The 15,037-nt window shown below is 39.1% G+C and overlaps 1 protein-coding gene across 1 annotated transcript in view; it reads left to right on the forward strand.

Annotated features, from left to right (window-relative positions):
• adamts18 (ADAM metallopeptidase with thrombospondin type 1 motif, 18) overlaps window positions 1–15,037 on the forward strand; it is a 67,175-nt gene that overhangs the window by 42,114 nt on the left and 10,024 nt on the right. Inside the window, exons 17-18 of the mRNA XM_079446441.1 lie at window positions 8,105–8,225; window positions 8,982–9,108. Of these exons, the coding sequence (XP_079302567.1) occupies window positions 8,105–8,225; window positions 8,982–9,108 (248 nt within the window). The remainder of the gene's footprint in view (window positions 1–8,104; window positions 8,226–8,981; window positions 9,109–15,037) is intronic.

The following is a 15,037-nucleotide window of genomic DNA, read 5'->3' on the forward strand; positions in this document are numbered from 1 at the left end:
AGCAACTAGGGGGTTAAGTGTCTTGCTCAGGGACACATTGGTGTCTCTCAGTGGATTCGAACCCGGGTCTCTCACACCAAAGGCATGTGTCTTATCCACTGCGCCATCACCACCCCCATAATATGGGGTTCTGCATAGAAATGTCCTTTTAGGATGATTTTATATGCATATGAAAAAGAAAGTATTTGTATAGTTCTATGGAGAACGAAGACATGTTCTTTAGACAAATTAATTTTGGTTTGGTCTGTCTTCTATGTGGGGGAGAAGTCAGTCTAAGGAAGTTCGTGAATTCAATCGTGGAACACGTTATAGCCATCTGTTTGACCATCAGTCTTGATTATTTGCCCCAAATTTGACAGTCTCCTTACTGAATTGGAATTATCAATAAGTGTTCTTTTGTCTCAAGGTTGTAAGCTGTTCTGTGAAAAAGTTGGTTAGTTTGCTTGCTTCAGACTAGTGGTGCCAGAATCTAATTTATGACATTGTCCTGTTTCCTTGGGGCCTCTCTGAATTCCAGCTCCTTAGGTTTCAATGTTCTGATGCATCTTAAATTTGTCTGATTCAGTCTCTGATATTCTACGATAATTACCCCAGATTTCCGTCATTATTGAGAATGACTAGAGTGAAAGATAGAGAGGGTGCGTCTAGAGCAAGAAGCACATCAGATAAAGTATTGGTTGCAACACAAGACAAAAAACGATGCAAGGAAGCATCAGAAAACTTGCTTTTACAGTATTTGGATGGGGAAGGATGTTTTGCATGTTGAATCGATGTTCAAAATTGTGATTCTTGTTACATATGTTAAGACTGAAACTCTAGACTTCCTATATCAGAGCACAGACATGGTGCAATGGACTCTTGCGGATCTTGACACTGGATCAGAAGAGGTAGAGTTTCCCCATGTGTTGTATCCATAGTCAGATGGCTAGCCGGATCACAGATGGATCAGAGACCTCCTCCTGAGCCTGATTCTGGAATAGCTGCTCTGTGTTGAGTGCCAACTTTAAATCTGGACCAGCTTTGAACAGGCTAGTGTGCAGGGTCTCATGGACCACTTCCAGGGCAATAGATTCAGCCTGGACGCTCAGAGGGAGAGTGAGCCAAGATGCTGTATGTTAAAAAGTTTGCTAACTTGCCACTGTGTTTCAGTATACTTATTTTACTTCCTCTGGAAATCCTCCATCCTTCAAATACTGCCTTTGTTTGATTCGCACAATATATTCTGCTATTCTGTTGACAGATTCTTTCCTCCTCTACAGGTCTGGACTTACTTGAATTACATTCAGTTAGTGGTTCAGTCTCAACATTCACCTTCATCTCATTGAACATGAAACATGAATTCACATGAATCCGTACCTCTTCATCTGTAATGTCAAACATAGTTATGACACTAAACTGAACCCAAGTTTGGCTAGTAAAGATTTTGGATGGTTTTAGATAACCCAATAATCTGACAGAGCATTGAGACTGGATTATTGTGTTTATTGTGATTTAAGGATAATCTTCCCACATCAGCAGCAGCCTGCCACACACTTCCTGTTCAAAACATTAACCGAGGGTAAATCCATAGTAATTAGAGGATGGGTGACATCTGCCTAATCCACTGCTTAAGTTCACACTCTTACTTAAGAGAAAATTGGGCTGCCTTGCAGTTACTGTTGGTTCGTGTAAACATTGCTGCAATTCTTCCGTGACCCTTACAATTTGATCCTTGTTTAGCTGCTTTGTTTATACTTTCTACATATAGTTTGGTAGTTTACCTGTTCCAGTGAATTTGGTGTCATTGCATTTATATTACAAATAGTCTGAGGAAAACCCCATGTGGCAAAGTCTAAGTAAAAACAAAGGTCCTCTTCTTGTCGGAGAACATTTCCACTGCATTAGAGTTATCCTCAGGCTGTCCTCATTGGCCTTGGGCACCGATTTAGTGAGGAACTGGCTGAAATTCCTCTGTGGTCTAGTCTCACATGAATGACTACAAGATTTTCTCCAGGAACAGCCTCCAAAACTATAGCATACAGATCCACTGAAACATAAACATCAATGTAAAACTTGCTTGGAAATAAAGTCTCTCAGTATACCACTAAATATGCAGATTCACCTAACCCACAGTTTGGTCCACTTGTGCCGTTTTCCAAGCTGACAAGCTTCAGTTCAAACACATAGACAGTCTAATTCAAGCATCTCTTTAAATCAGGGTCACTAGGAGCACTGTGGTGTCATCTCTCAGTCCCAATGGAGCTACAGCCACAAAACAGTTGCAGACACACTGGCACCTTCTGCCTTGCTGGAATATGAGAACATTAACAAGACAATAAGCACGACTGCATGCACTTCAGCAGTTCAATTTCAGTCAGACTAAAGCAATAATTTGAGGTTTTAAACAACTGAAATCACACCAGTCCGGTTTTTGCATATTAAAGTGCATATTGCAGGTTAAAATTTATTTTCAAGTGAATATATAACCTTGTGTGAAAATATCATATGAACCGTTAATGCAGGATTTGAAAATGTTTTACAAGGCGTGAGGGCACAAATTTATATGAAAAAGTGACGCTTTGCCTGACAGCTCTCAAAAAGCGCTTTTTTTCAACATCGCGTCATATTACGTCATGAGAGGGAGTTGTGTGCCGAGGAGTGTCTCGCTGCAGCCCATAAGATCCAGGGGGCGTGGTTTGATCCAGATCCAACTCCTCCCACCTTACATTTACCTAAACCTACCCATCTCCACGTCCTGATCCCTAAACCCACCCCATCTCCACCCCTAAACCTACCAATATGATGTCACACTTGGATGTGGGCGGGGTTGCATGTCCACCACAGGATGCAGCCGGCCCTACTTGTGTGTGCCTCACTCTGCTGGGAAAGTATTTAGTGGGAGCGGGCGCGAGTCAGTGTGTTTTCGGTAGTTATTTTTATTTCAATTTATCATTATCATGGTAAATTATTGTGTTTGTGGAGGTAGCACTAACTCTGTCAGGACATCGAGTCCACAGGTTTCCTAACAAGAAATAGAACGGCATCTTCCAGGCCTCAGTGTGTTAGTGCGGGTGAAGAGACTGGACTTCACTAATGCATCTGCTTCAAACAACACGGTGGTGTGTAACTTAGCAATCCCTTTATACCGGAAAATTATCATCCCGGCGATATGATGCAGTTCAACATGATACCGAAGAGTGAGACTCCGAGCTGGTGCGGTTCCGAGACACCCCTGGCTGCAGACTGTAGCGTGGTGGCGTCACGTATCTACGTCACGTATGTGTTTTGCATGTGCAAAGTGATGTATGGTATGTCTATAACACGCATGCGCATTAACATGGTGACAGCGCATGCGTGTGTAATTTGCATTGCGTGATGACGTTAGGTGTTTTTGCAATATTGTAAAATTTTGATTTGCAATAAAAAAACATAAAATAAATAAATAAAAGGGTGTTTTCGCGTCGTGCGTGATGTAACACGTCATTAAAATGCATGCACATACTTAACAGAGTACTCTAATAAAATATAAAAGTATGAACGCTAAGGTGGGAAAAAAAAATTGTATCTACTCATTCTGAAATTCACCTCCATCACTGATAAAACAATCAACCGAGCAGTAGCTCTCAAATTCTTTGAATGCATAAAACCTATGCAGGACCCCCCCCCCCCCCCCCCCATTCTCGACATTCCCAGGTGGGCAGTCTTTGTGGCAGTCAGTGAATACAGCACCCGGAACTCCTGTCTGTATACACTCCAGTTCACAACACCTAATTTACATAAAATAACAAACAATATTAAAGCAATATTAAATCATTTTGAAGAAAGGCAAAAGAGCCATACAAGGAAAAGATTTTAAATGTATTTTTAAATATATTATAGGATGGTGTTAGAAGAAGAGTGTTATTTGCTTTGTCTGTAAAGTACCTTAGAGATTTAATTTATAATCAGCATTAACGTCAACTAAATTAAAAAAGTTTGTCAAGTCAAAGTTTAGGTTGGCTTGGCTTGAGAAAGCATAGCCTGAAAGTTTTAATTTTTTCAATTTGAAAGTTTTACAGTTGAGGGCAATACATATCAGGGAAAAAAAAACTGATAGTTGAGAGGAGACGGGCAGAAAGATGAGACAAGACTGAACACTCACTACATGTTAAGGAGTTAAAGAACTATCTGTCTAGCCACATGAAGTGGGCCCTGAATTTCGTCTCACTGACAATGTCCCTAAAAAGTCATATGAAGTCACATGAAGGTAAATTTAAAAGGTAACACTTTACAATAAGGTCATTGGTTAACACTAGGTAATGTATTAATTAACATATGAACTAACAATGAACCATACATTTGTTACAGTATCTATTAATCTTTGATAATGTTAGTCAATGAAAAAGATTACAAATATGACACATTTTTCTTTCTTTTTTTTGCAATACATGCAACCATCAATGGCATTCCTTTATTAATATAAGTCTTTCTACTCTATTTTAAAACATCTTTAAAGGCTCTTTTTAGGCGAATTAAGACTTTAGGATCCTTTAAAGACCAGCAGAATCCCTGTCACTTCGAATACTAACACATATCATAAATGTCATAAACATGTCATAAAAGTTTGAAATCGCACACATTTGCAATGACACTCTCTATGATTATGACCAAAGCATCCTTACAATTAAAAGCCACTAACACAAACGCACATTTTTAAGAAAACACAAGTAAGTAAATGTTCTTTGACGTACTGCCACCGAATCTCAAATCACAGGTCGTGGGGCAGTCGTGGCCTAATGGATAGAGAGTTGGACTTGTAACCCGAAGGTTGTGGGTTCGAGCCTCAGGTCTGGCAGGGATTGTAGGTGGGGGAGTGAATAACCCTCAATACCACGACTGAGGTGAGACCCTTGAGCAAGGCACCGAACCCCAAACTGCTCTGTATCGTATCCATACCAAAATTTGCAGTATTACACACCCCTACTGTTTATGCGCAGTACGGCACACACGCGTATTTACGGTAAATACATACGTAACGTAGGCATGTGACTTTACCGTGCTACTACGCATGTGTTTTGTAGACATACCTTATGTCACTTTGCGCATGCGCGGTAAACACATACGTGACGTAGGTACCGCTACAGTCTGCAGCGAGGAGTACTTGGGCGGCCCCTTCATCGGGTCCTGGTTTGGTCATCCTGTGATTCGGCCGCCGACGGGAGATGCTGCTCCACGAAAATGTCAACTGTGCACCGTAAGTTTTGATTTTTAACATTTGCTAACTACCAAAGCATTGAACATAATTATTTAAATAATGAGAAACAACAAGATGTATATAGGTTGTTGTAAAGCACCGCAGCTAGCTTGTAAGCATTAGCAATATTGTTATTTTTTTTTAAAAACCGTGTAAAAACGTTACCATATGAGAAGGCATAGCTGGTAAGTTAGCTCAGTTTGCTAATATTATAACCATCAAGTCTAGTGACAGCTTAGTAACAGCTTATTTGCACAACTAATTGGTAACTTGTTTGTCATGTTGTGTGTTTATAAGGCTTTGGGAGATGGGAGTGTGAAGATCTGAAGCAGTGGAGGCCAGCTGTTATGAACCACCTCTACTGGACTGCAGCATCCACTCCTAATGGAGATGCAGATGTGATGAAGGCCAAGTGGAAAAGCACTGTCAGCAGTGAATGTGATCTAAACTTGTGTTTGCTACTCCCAGCATATGCATCAGTCTGAGAGTGTTATACTGCAGGTCACCACAGGCTCCACGAGAACGCAGCACTGTCATGTCTTCCACTACACCTCCTCTTTCCAGATTCCTGCAGAGGATCAACAATATGAGGCTGTTGGCGTCTATCTAGCACAGCATTCACGATTTAACACACTTTAACAACACATTAGTGTGATACCCTGACTGAAAGATTGTTAAATGTTTTTAAATTGGTCAGATGGTATATTTTTTTTTCGGTAGTATGTTTGGTGCATCTATAATATATATAAATATATATTGGTATAACACAATAAATATTGACAGCATACAGACAAGTTGTCCAGAGGTCCATGCTCCTGTCTGAAGTGCATATAGGGTATCTGTAGCACACATGGGTTCAGACATATACACATATATATATATATATATATATATATATATATATATATATATATATATATATATATATATATATATATATGTTAATTAACAGTTGCAGTGTTGTGTTTTGAGTTAGATATTAACAGTGCTATGAAATAATATTTCTTATGATTTATTGCTGTATAAATAAAACTGAATTGAATTAACCATGCAGATCTGCTTGATATATATCTGATGTAAACTTCATAAACAAGTTTTTATACAATAAGACAATTTGTGATTGTGATTATTTTTGATTGATTGTCAACAAAATGGGGCCATTCAAAACCTTTATAAAGTCCTCCTTCCTCTGTAAACTGTCTTCTAATGTCTGACACAAACACATGCAGGTAAGGGCTGTTCAGAACACCATAGGCCCAGCGGACAACTTGTCTGTATGCTGTCAAAATTGATTGTGTTAGACCAATGGCTTCAAAAAGTGTGACTTACAGGTAGCTGTGACCTACCTAAATATAGGCAACCTGTAATTGAACAAAAATTTATTCAGAAGGTTTTAAAATGTTTTTCAAATCTTTAATAAACTATGTATTTATACATTCAAGTATTTAGCTCAGAGTAATAAATGAGCTCTGCCCTAAACACACTCATATCTGCTGGCCTGGAGAGGTCCATGCTCCTGTCTGAAGTGCATATAGGTAGCATATCTGTAGCACACATGGATTCAGACAGCAAGCCTCAAAGCCTGGGTGCAGAGTCAGACACTGCACATCAAGTGTGCGGGTTACATTCTCCACTAAAGACCTGGTATGTAATGTACCCAACTCCCTGCAGCACTGACTTTCTTCAGCTGTGACCATAGCATTTACCACCCAAACACTTAATGAAACAAAAAGGTGTTTATCTCTCCTGCGGTGATGAGACACCGATATATCATTAACGTTAGTGTCGGATATTAACGAGTGTGACACGCCTGAGCAACGCTCATTAGTTTCTGTTACTGGTAAGTATCAATACTCATAGATGACCAATACTAGCTTTGCTATTGCCTGATTACATATCGTTATACGTGTGTATATGTGTAAGCTAACACTGGTCTCACCAAGGCACCTGCCCTGTTCTCAATTTGTCTCCTCTGACCGTTGTTCTGTCTAATCCTGGCCTGTCTCTGCTCTCTTGGCTGCATAACAGGCTCATCATTTTATCTGTGGTTCGTCATACGAGTATAAATAAACATTTAAAACTTCCTCCGTGTCCGAACTGTCATTGCGATCCATTGTTTTCCTATGGTTTAAATGGACTGCTCTCCCTCTCGTTACGTCACTTCCGTTTTTGGCGGTTTTCAGATGCAGAAGTAAAATTCTCTCACAAAAACGACTCCAGAAGCCTTAATAGCGTATTTTAAAGTATATTTTAAAGAAAATCCAGTTCCTACATTATTTTTCTATACATCGACTCACTGGAGTCTCTAACCTCCCAGACAGCAAGCAGTATCGGCCCAGATCTGGCCCGCATGGATTTCACACGGGCCAGATCTGGGCCAAAACTATGTTGCTGTCTGGGCTGGAATATGCCCTTTAAGACTGATAGCTCTAGATAATGTGATTGTAGTTTGACTTTCTCCAGCATGTGTGTATCTTAATCGGGCTACAAATGGCCTCATTATTGTGCACTCTGAAACAAAAGTAGGGTGATTTTCAGCATCATTATTCCAGTCTTCAGCTGGAATATGCTGATTTGGTGCTCAAAAATATTTCTAATGTGTTATTATTATCAGTGTTGAAAACAGTAAAAAATGGTAATGCATCATGGACTGTGTTTGTGTTTTTAAGGATTCTTTTATGTTTGAAGAATGGCCTTTATTTGAAATAGAAATCTTTTGCAAAATTATAAACGACTTCAATTTTTCAAGAATTTAATGCATCCTTGCAGAATCCAAATATTACATTTCTATCAGTTTCTCCAAACTTTTGAACAGTTGTGTATACTTGGATAACCAGAAACCCGTTGCTTGAATGATTTCACTAACCCCTGACCATCTCTTCTCCTTCACAGATTCTTCTTCAGGGTAAAAATCCTGGTATATCGTGGGAATACACTCTACCCCATCCGGAGAAGAAGCACAACTACACCTGGTCCGTGGTGCGCTCTGACTGCTCTGCGCCTTGTGCTGGGGGTGAGTGGATGCTGTATGTACAGTAAATGTTTACTTGGTTGACTCAAGTGTTAGAGAGCAGAGTTTCTGTGGTTGTGTGTCGGTGAGAAAGAAAGTGTATGTGTATATTTGTCCAGGTCCATCAAATGCACCTTTGTGAGCAGACTCAAACCCATACATACATAAACACACCAGCTTTCACAATAATGCACGTGTACACACACAAATACTAGTCTCTCATTCTGTCTTGTCTTTTTGTTGACTACAGTGAATTACTACTCAAATATTACAAAACAAAAGTGCGCCCCTCCTTCCTCCAGACCTCCGAATCACATTGGCTCATCTCTGTGATAGTGGCTCCTCCATTCACAGTCTGTTGTCTGAGTGTTGGTGGCAGACAGACAGCACTATGACATGCCCAGATATCTATCTGTGCTCTCACACAGTTTCATTCATGCTTTTCTTTAGAACAGACCTCTGGGCCGCCCCTCCTGGCCTCTCACACTGACAGAGGCCCGGCTTTGTTTGCCACAACAGAAGCCACGCTACAGTACTGCCATTCATCCTGAGCTCCCATAATCCCCAGAAAGACTAGTCACGGATAGCGTGCTCCAAGCTTTCCTTTTCGAAAGATTGCTCAGAGGATGCATTAGTTTATCGCGTGATAAAGACATATGTTAGGCCGGGTTAGAGAGATGGATTTCGGCAAAATATCCAAAGAGAGTAGTTGTATTTATGCTCACTATCTCTCTGTATCTCTTTCTAACTCTCTCTCAGGTCGGGTCTCAACGAAAGCCATTTGTTTCCAGGATCAGAACACGCAGGTCAACTCTTCACTCTGCAACCCTGAGACCAGACCTGTGGTGGGCTCTCACCTGTGCAACACACAGCCCTGCCCTGCATAGTAAGAGTCTGTGTGTGTGTGTGTGAGTGTGTGTGTGGGTGTGCTATTCTGTCTGACTTCCTTGTCTTATGCTTGCTTCTTTCCAGCAGAGTTGGATACAATTGAGTTTTAGCTCCGTTTTAGTTCTTAAGTTTTAATTTGAATTGCTCACATCCAACACAGATAGTTGAATTGGAAGTTAAATTGGAAAGAAATAATATATAAATGCTGAACATAAGACCTTTTAAACTTCTTTAAAGTTGTGATATAATGGAAATAGCAACAGATTGTTCTTTTTTTCCAGATTGTGATATACTGCGAGTAAAATAAGTATCGAACATGTCTCCATTTTTCTCAGTAAATATATCTAAAGGTGCTGTTGACATGAAATTTTCAGCAGATGTCGGTAGCCAAGTAATCCATACATACAAAGATAACAAAACAAATAAGTTCAGAAATTAAGTTATGTGTAATGAAATGGAATGACACAGGGAAAAAGTATTGAACATGCTTACTGAAATTTATTTAACATTTCATACAAAAGCCTTTTTTTGGTAATGACAGCTTCAAGATGCCCCCTGTATGGAAAAAAACTAGTTGCATGTATTGCTCAGGTGTGATTTTGGTCCATTCTTCTACACAAACAGTCTTCAAATATTGAAGGTTCTGTGGGCCTTTTCTATGAACTCTGATCTTTAGTTCTTTCCATAGTTTTTCTATTGGATTCAAGTCAGGTGATTGGCTGGGCTATTCTAGCAGCTTTATTTTCTTTCTCTGAAACCAATTGAGAGTTTCCTTGGCTGTGTGTTTGGGATTGTCTTGTTGAAATGTCCATCCTCGTGTCATCTTCATCATCATGATAGGTGTTGGGACTGAACCAGATAATATTAATTTCCACTGACAAGGGGCCGGATTGCTTTCTAATTACTTAATTTTTTTACATGTGTTCAATAATTTTCCATGTGTCATTCCATTTTATTACACAACTTAATTTCTGAACATATTTGTTTTGTTTTCTTTGTATGTATGGATGTGTTTGTTACCAACATCTGGTGAAAATGTCATGTCAGCAGCACTTTTAGAAATATATTTATTGAGAAAAATGGTGACGTGTTCAATACTTATTTTACCCGCTGTACAGTAACATCCTTGTGAAACAGAAAAAGAAATGTAGGGTGGGTACTTGGTTTTGTCAGTTGATTGGATGGAGGCAGATCTGAATGCAAGCTTGCAGTTGATTGTAAGAAAGAGTGGATTCAAGTCAGTCATATGTCACTACTTTCACTCAGATGCTGCAATATGGAAAAAAAATCTACTTCTGTCATTTCAACTGTAAGATCAAGTTATGACATTGACATTAAACATCACATCAAAAAAGTTAACATATGTATGAATGAATCACGCACAGTAATAACGTATTTAGAAAACAAATCGTGGATTTTGATTTCATGCGGATCTCAAATAAGTTTTTTAATTCATTTTTTTTCTTTACGAACCATCCTTTTCTAGCTAAAAATGTATTTAAATTGCACTTTAGTTTAATTCAACTTCCTTAATTTTTAACCAGTTTGCTACTTCCATTCAAATCCAATTTTTTTTGAAAATGTTGTACAACCCTGCTTTCCAGGGCTATTGGTGGGCACGGTGCCCTGGTATGTCTGTGTGAAATCAGCTGTGGTGGCTTCAGCATGAGCCGAACCCAGCCTAAAGCTCTGAGAAGTCACGTTCTTCCTTGGTTTCTTTTCTCTGTTTCATTCCTTAAAGAAAACAGGATTAACATAGCCTCCAGACAGGGACTGACTGCACCCTTACTGCCCAAACTCCAGCTCCAAGCCACAGCCTGCCACACACGCACCTCTTAAATTATACAAACTCAAACCCATACATACATAAACACACCAGCTTTCACAATAATGCACGTGTACACACACAAATACTAGTCTCTCATTCTGTCTTGTCTTTTTGTTGACTACAGTGAATTACTACTCAAATATTCCAAGAACTGAAGCCTTATTTATCAAAGACTCCCACTATGTTTACAATGAGAGTTATGAGTGAAAAGGATAAGTGTTATATTTGGATTGAGGAAGATAAATGGAAAAAAGGCACCTTACAGAAGTTGATGAATGAATTGGATAGAGGCATTGTACTGTGCGAAAAACATGCTTAATGATCCTTTAGCATGAAAAAAAGAGAACGAAAAGCAGAGAGCGTCTCTCTAGGGACCCTGGGAAAAACATTCTCAGTCTAGGTGTCAGAAACCTCCTCTGGGCTCTGGAGACTATAAAAGGAACTGCTCAAAACAGCCTTTCTCTGGCTGTCTCAAAGCTGAAGTCAATCTGCCGGTTCATCTTCCTTTTGAGAGTCCTGCTGCCATTCTTACAAGAGCAACACTCAGCTCGACTTGATTTACTGATCTCTTGCCTTACAGAGGCATCTACATACCCAACATCCCTCACTTGCCAGGGTGAAAGGCATTGACACACCATTCTGGAGCTCAGATAACAAATCACCCCTCCTGGCTTTCCTCCCTCCGTTCTTCTCGCTCTCTCTTTCTTTCTGGCCTTGCATCGTGTGAAATGTTGGCTGCGACCAATTATAATGTGCGGGCTATGGCGAGGCGATGCTAAAAGGGGAAATCAAGACCATATGATTGTTTCCTTACAGCAACAAGCTCTAACCGATTTGGCTTGTCCCATTCAAAGCCTGACAAATAGTCCAATAACAGTGTAATTGAAAACAACAGCAGGGTTGACGGGAGAGCAGCGTGTCTGCGGCGGTGCTGGATATGTGGAGACAGACTGCACGGGTTCCCATCACTCACCACCAGTGTGTGCCTGTAACCCTAAGACACTGTAACCTGGTGAGAGGCTTTGATTACCAGTAGAAATTACTAGTGATGATATCACCATCCTGTGGGTCACACAATGAGTTACCCGTTGTACCTACATTGGAAAAGCTATTAAAGGGATAGTTCCTCCAAAAATGAAACTTCAGTCACCATTTACTCTCCCTTATGTCATTTTTTAAAACCTGTATGACTTCTGCAGAACACAAAAGAACATATTTTGAAAAATGTCTCAGTGTTTTTTGTCCTTACAGTGAAAGTCAGTGTTTCAGTCTTTCTTAACAAAAATATCTTCATAATAATTTGTTTTGTGTTCTGCAGAATAAAGAAAGTCATACAGGTTTGGAACGACATGAAGGTGAGCAAATGATGACAGAGTTTTCATTTTTATCCCTTTAAGTGCTTTTCCAATGTAGGTACGAGTACGACAGGGTATTATGTTACATCTTAAATGGCCTTGTTCTTTTTCTTCTCTCTTCATGAGATTCCCACCATTCAAAATGGATTTTCTTCTCTCGGTGTAGGTCATACTGTAAGTTTGTTTATTCTTCAGACAGCCAGGTCCTAAATCCCACAGTTACGAATGACCTCCCCCACTGTATGCAGAGCCGAGTCTGTTTCCCCCCATATTTAATGACATCACGGCCTTACGATATCGACCCCGGAACATTATTTGTTTGAGGCATTATGTGCTTTGATTTATGACTGCTGAAAAGAGGAAAACTAAAAAAAGGGTGCAGGAAAGGGAAAATAAATAGACCATTGGAAACACTTCCAGAAAAAGTATGGGCATGCATTCAAAACAGGAGAGCAAGACAGAAGCTTCTGCTTATCTTTCCAGCAAATATCTTCAGCGTTGACAGGTCTGCCCATGTTTTATTATGGAGCAAGAGAGGCTGCATCCTTGTGGGAATTGAGTGCGTCTAGCTAGCCAGGAATCGAGCGCTAATCTCCGGACTATGGCCTACAGGATTCTGTCTGACGACGTGCTCCCGGCTGCAAAAGCTGCCCTGCTGCTTCTGTGAAGCGTGGAGCGCGGTGACTTCAAACATGTGCTGGGAAGCGGCCAGCTTGATTTGTTCCCTAAAATGTCATGAAAAGATAAATGCACATGCCTTAAAGACTTTTGCAGTGCCCTCTGAATATTCCTTCTTTTCTTTTGGTTTCTTTGTTGTGTTGCATGATTGCATGTTTGCTTTTCTGTTCAACTACCACTCCTGAAGCGCAGATAGATTTAGGAATTTCTTACCAGACTCTTGTAGAATTGGCCACCTTTTTGTAAAGAAATTATTATTTTTTATTTAGCAAGGATGCATTATTGCATTAATAATTGCATAAATATGCATCAATAATTAAAAAAAGCAACAGCTGTTTTCAACATTGATAATAATAAGAAATATTTATTGTGCACCACATCAGCATTTTAGAATGATTTTTGAAGGAAATTAAAAAGCTTTGCTTTCCTGCATCACATGATTTTAAAAATAATAAAATAAAAAACAGTTGCTGTATTTAAAATTGTAGTAATGTTTCACAATATAACTGTTTTACTGTATTTTTAATAAAATAAAAATAAAAATATAGTATTGATGAGCATTAGAAACTTTCCAAAACATTAACAAATCTTACTCACCCTGAACTTTTGAACTGTTGTGTACATGATCACCCCAAAACACCAAAGACTATTGTAATGAATAACAATAAAAGCAATTTTCAATATCATACAACCAAACATAGCTAAAGTGGTTAGAGCACATGCTTTGGTCTGTTTAAAGTAATATTTTTAGCAAAAATGCGAAATGTTGCGTGGGTTTAGGAAAATACATGGTTCTCTTAGTGCTCTTAAACTTACAAATGCTTCCAAACCCAAACCATTCCCCAGAGAGTGCTAAAAATTCAGCCTTTGTCTCGCGGTACAGCCAATGGTAGCTTAAATTTCATTGAGTGATTTGGAATGAGTATCTATTATGGGTGCATCATTCTGGGTAGACATGGAGAAAATGCCAGCTAAATCAGACCGTATCCGGAAATGTGAAGCAGTCTGCAGTATTGTCCCCAAAGATATGTCTTATTTAATTGTATAGCTTGAAATATGCAAGTTATTGAAAGATTCCAGAAATACAAAATCAAAACAAGCGCCAGCAGTGGTTTGCAGCGAGGCACGGCAAGTCAGCTCTTTGACCAATGACACATTGTCATTTATGTGGAGAGGACGAGGGTGAGTGAAAAGACATATTGTGCTGTGGATCGTGTTTCTTCCCTCAATTAAAATAGCAGTTTAACCATCTCCCTCCAATTTGTCAGATGGCTGGAGAGAAAATTAAATGATTTTTCTCAGCTCGGTGGCTCAGGTCTGTGTGAGTGGTTGGGTGGAACTGGGTCTTCTAAGAAGTCGACCCAGGGCGTCTGTCCGGTGTTGCGGCCACGGCTGTCATCATTTGCTCTAATCTCTCCCCAGACTGCCCAGCTCTATTTTAAAGCCTCTTTTCATCCACAGCCAAGAGAAGCAAGGACAGAGTTTCAATCTGAGCACTGGAACCAAGCTTCTCTGGCAACTAGTCTTGAGTTTTACACAGTTTTTTTTTTTTTGTAATTTTTGTCTTTTAGACATAAATACACTCCAAATTTAGTCAGTATTTTGTCATCATGTCATATCCATTATCTAAAGTTAACAAGATTTCCATTATTTTTAGTCCACAAAAACAAAGGTTGGTAAAAGTTTGGGTTCAGTAGGTTTAATTTTTGAAAGAAATACATTTTTATTCAGCAAGGATGCATTAAATTGATCAAAAGTGAGATTAAAAACATTAATGCTACAAAACATTTCTTTTTTAAATAAATGCAGTTTGAAGTTTTTATTCATCATAGAAATGCTGAAAAAAGCAGTATAGCTGTTTTCAATATTGATAATACTATGAAATCTTTCTTAAGCGGTAAATCAGCATGAATGAAAGCGAAAAAAAATGCATTTTAATAATATATCAAAATAGAAAAGTTTTTTTTAATTGTTGTAACATTTCAAAATATTGTTTTTACTGTATTTTTCATTAAATAAATGCAGCCTTGGTGAGCCAAAAGTTAAAAACATAAAATAAATAAATA

The sequence above is a fragment of the Barbus barbus genome (genome assembly GCF_936440315.1).
Source record: "Barbus barbus genome assembly, chromosome: 2".
Classification (NCBI taxonomy): domain Eukaryota; kingdom Metazoa; phylum Chordata; class Actinopteri; order Cypriniformes; family Cyprinidae; genus Barbus; species Barbus barbus.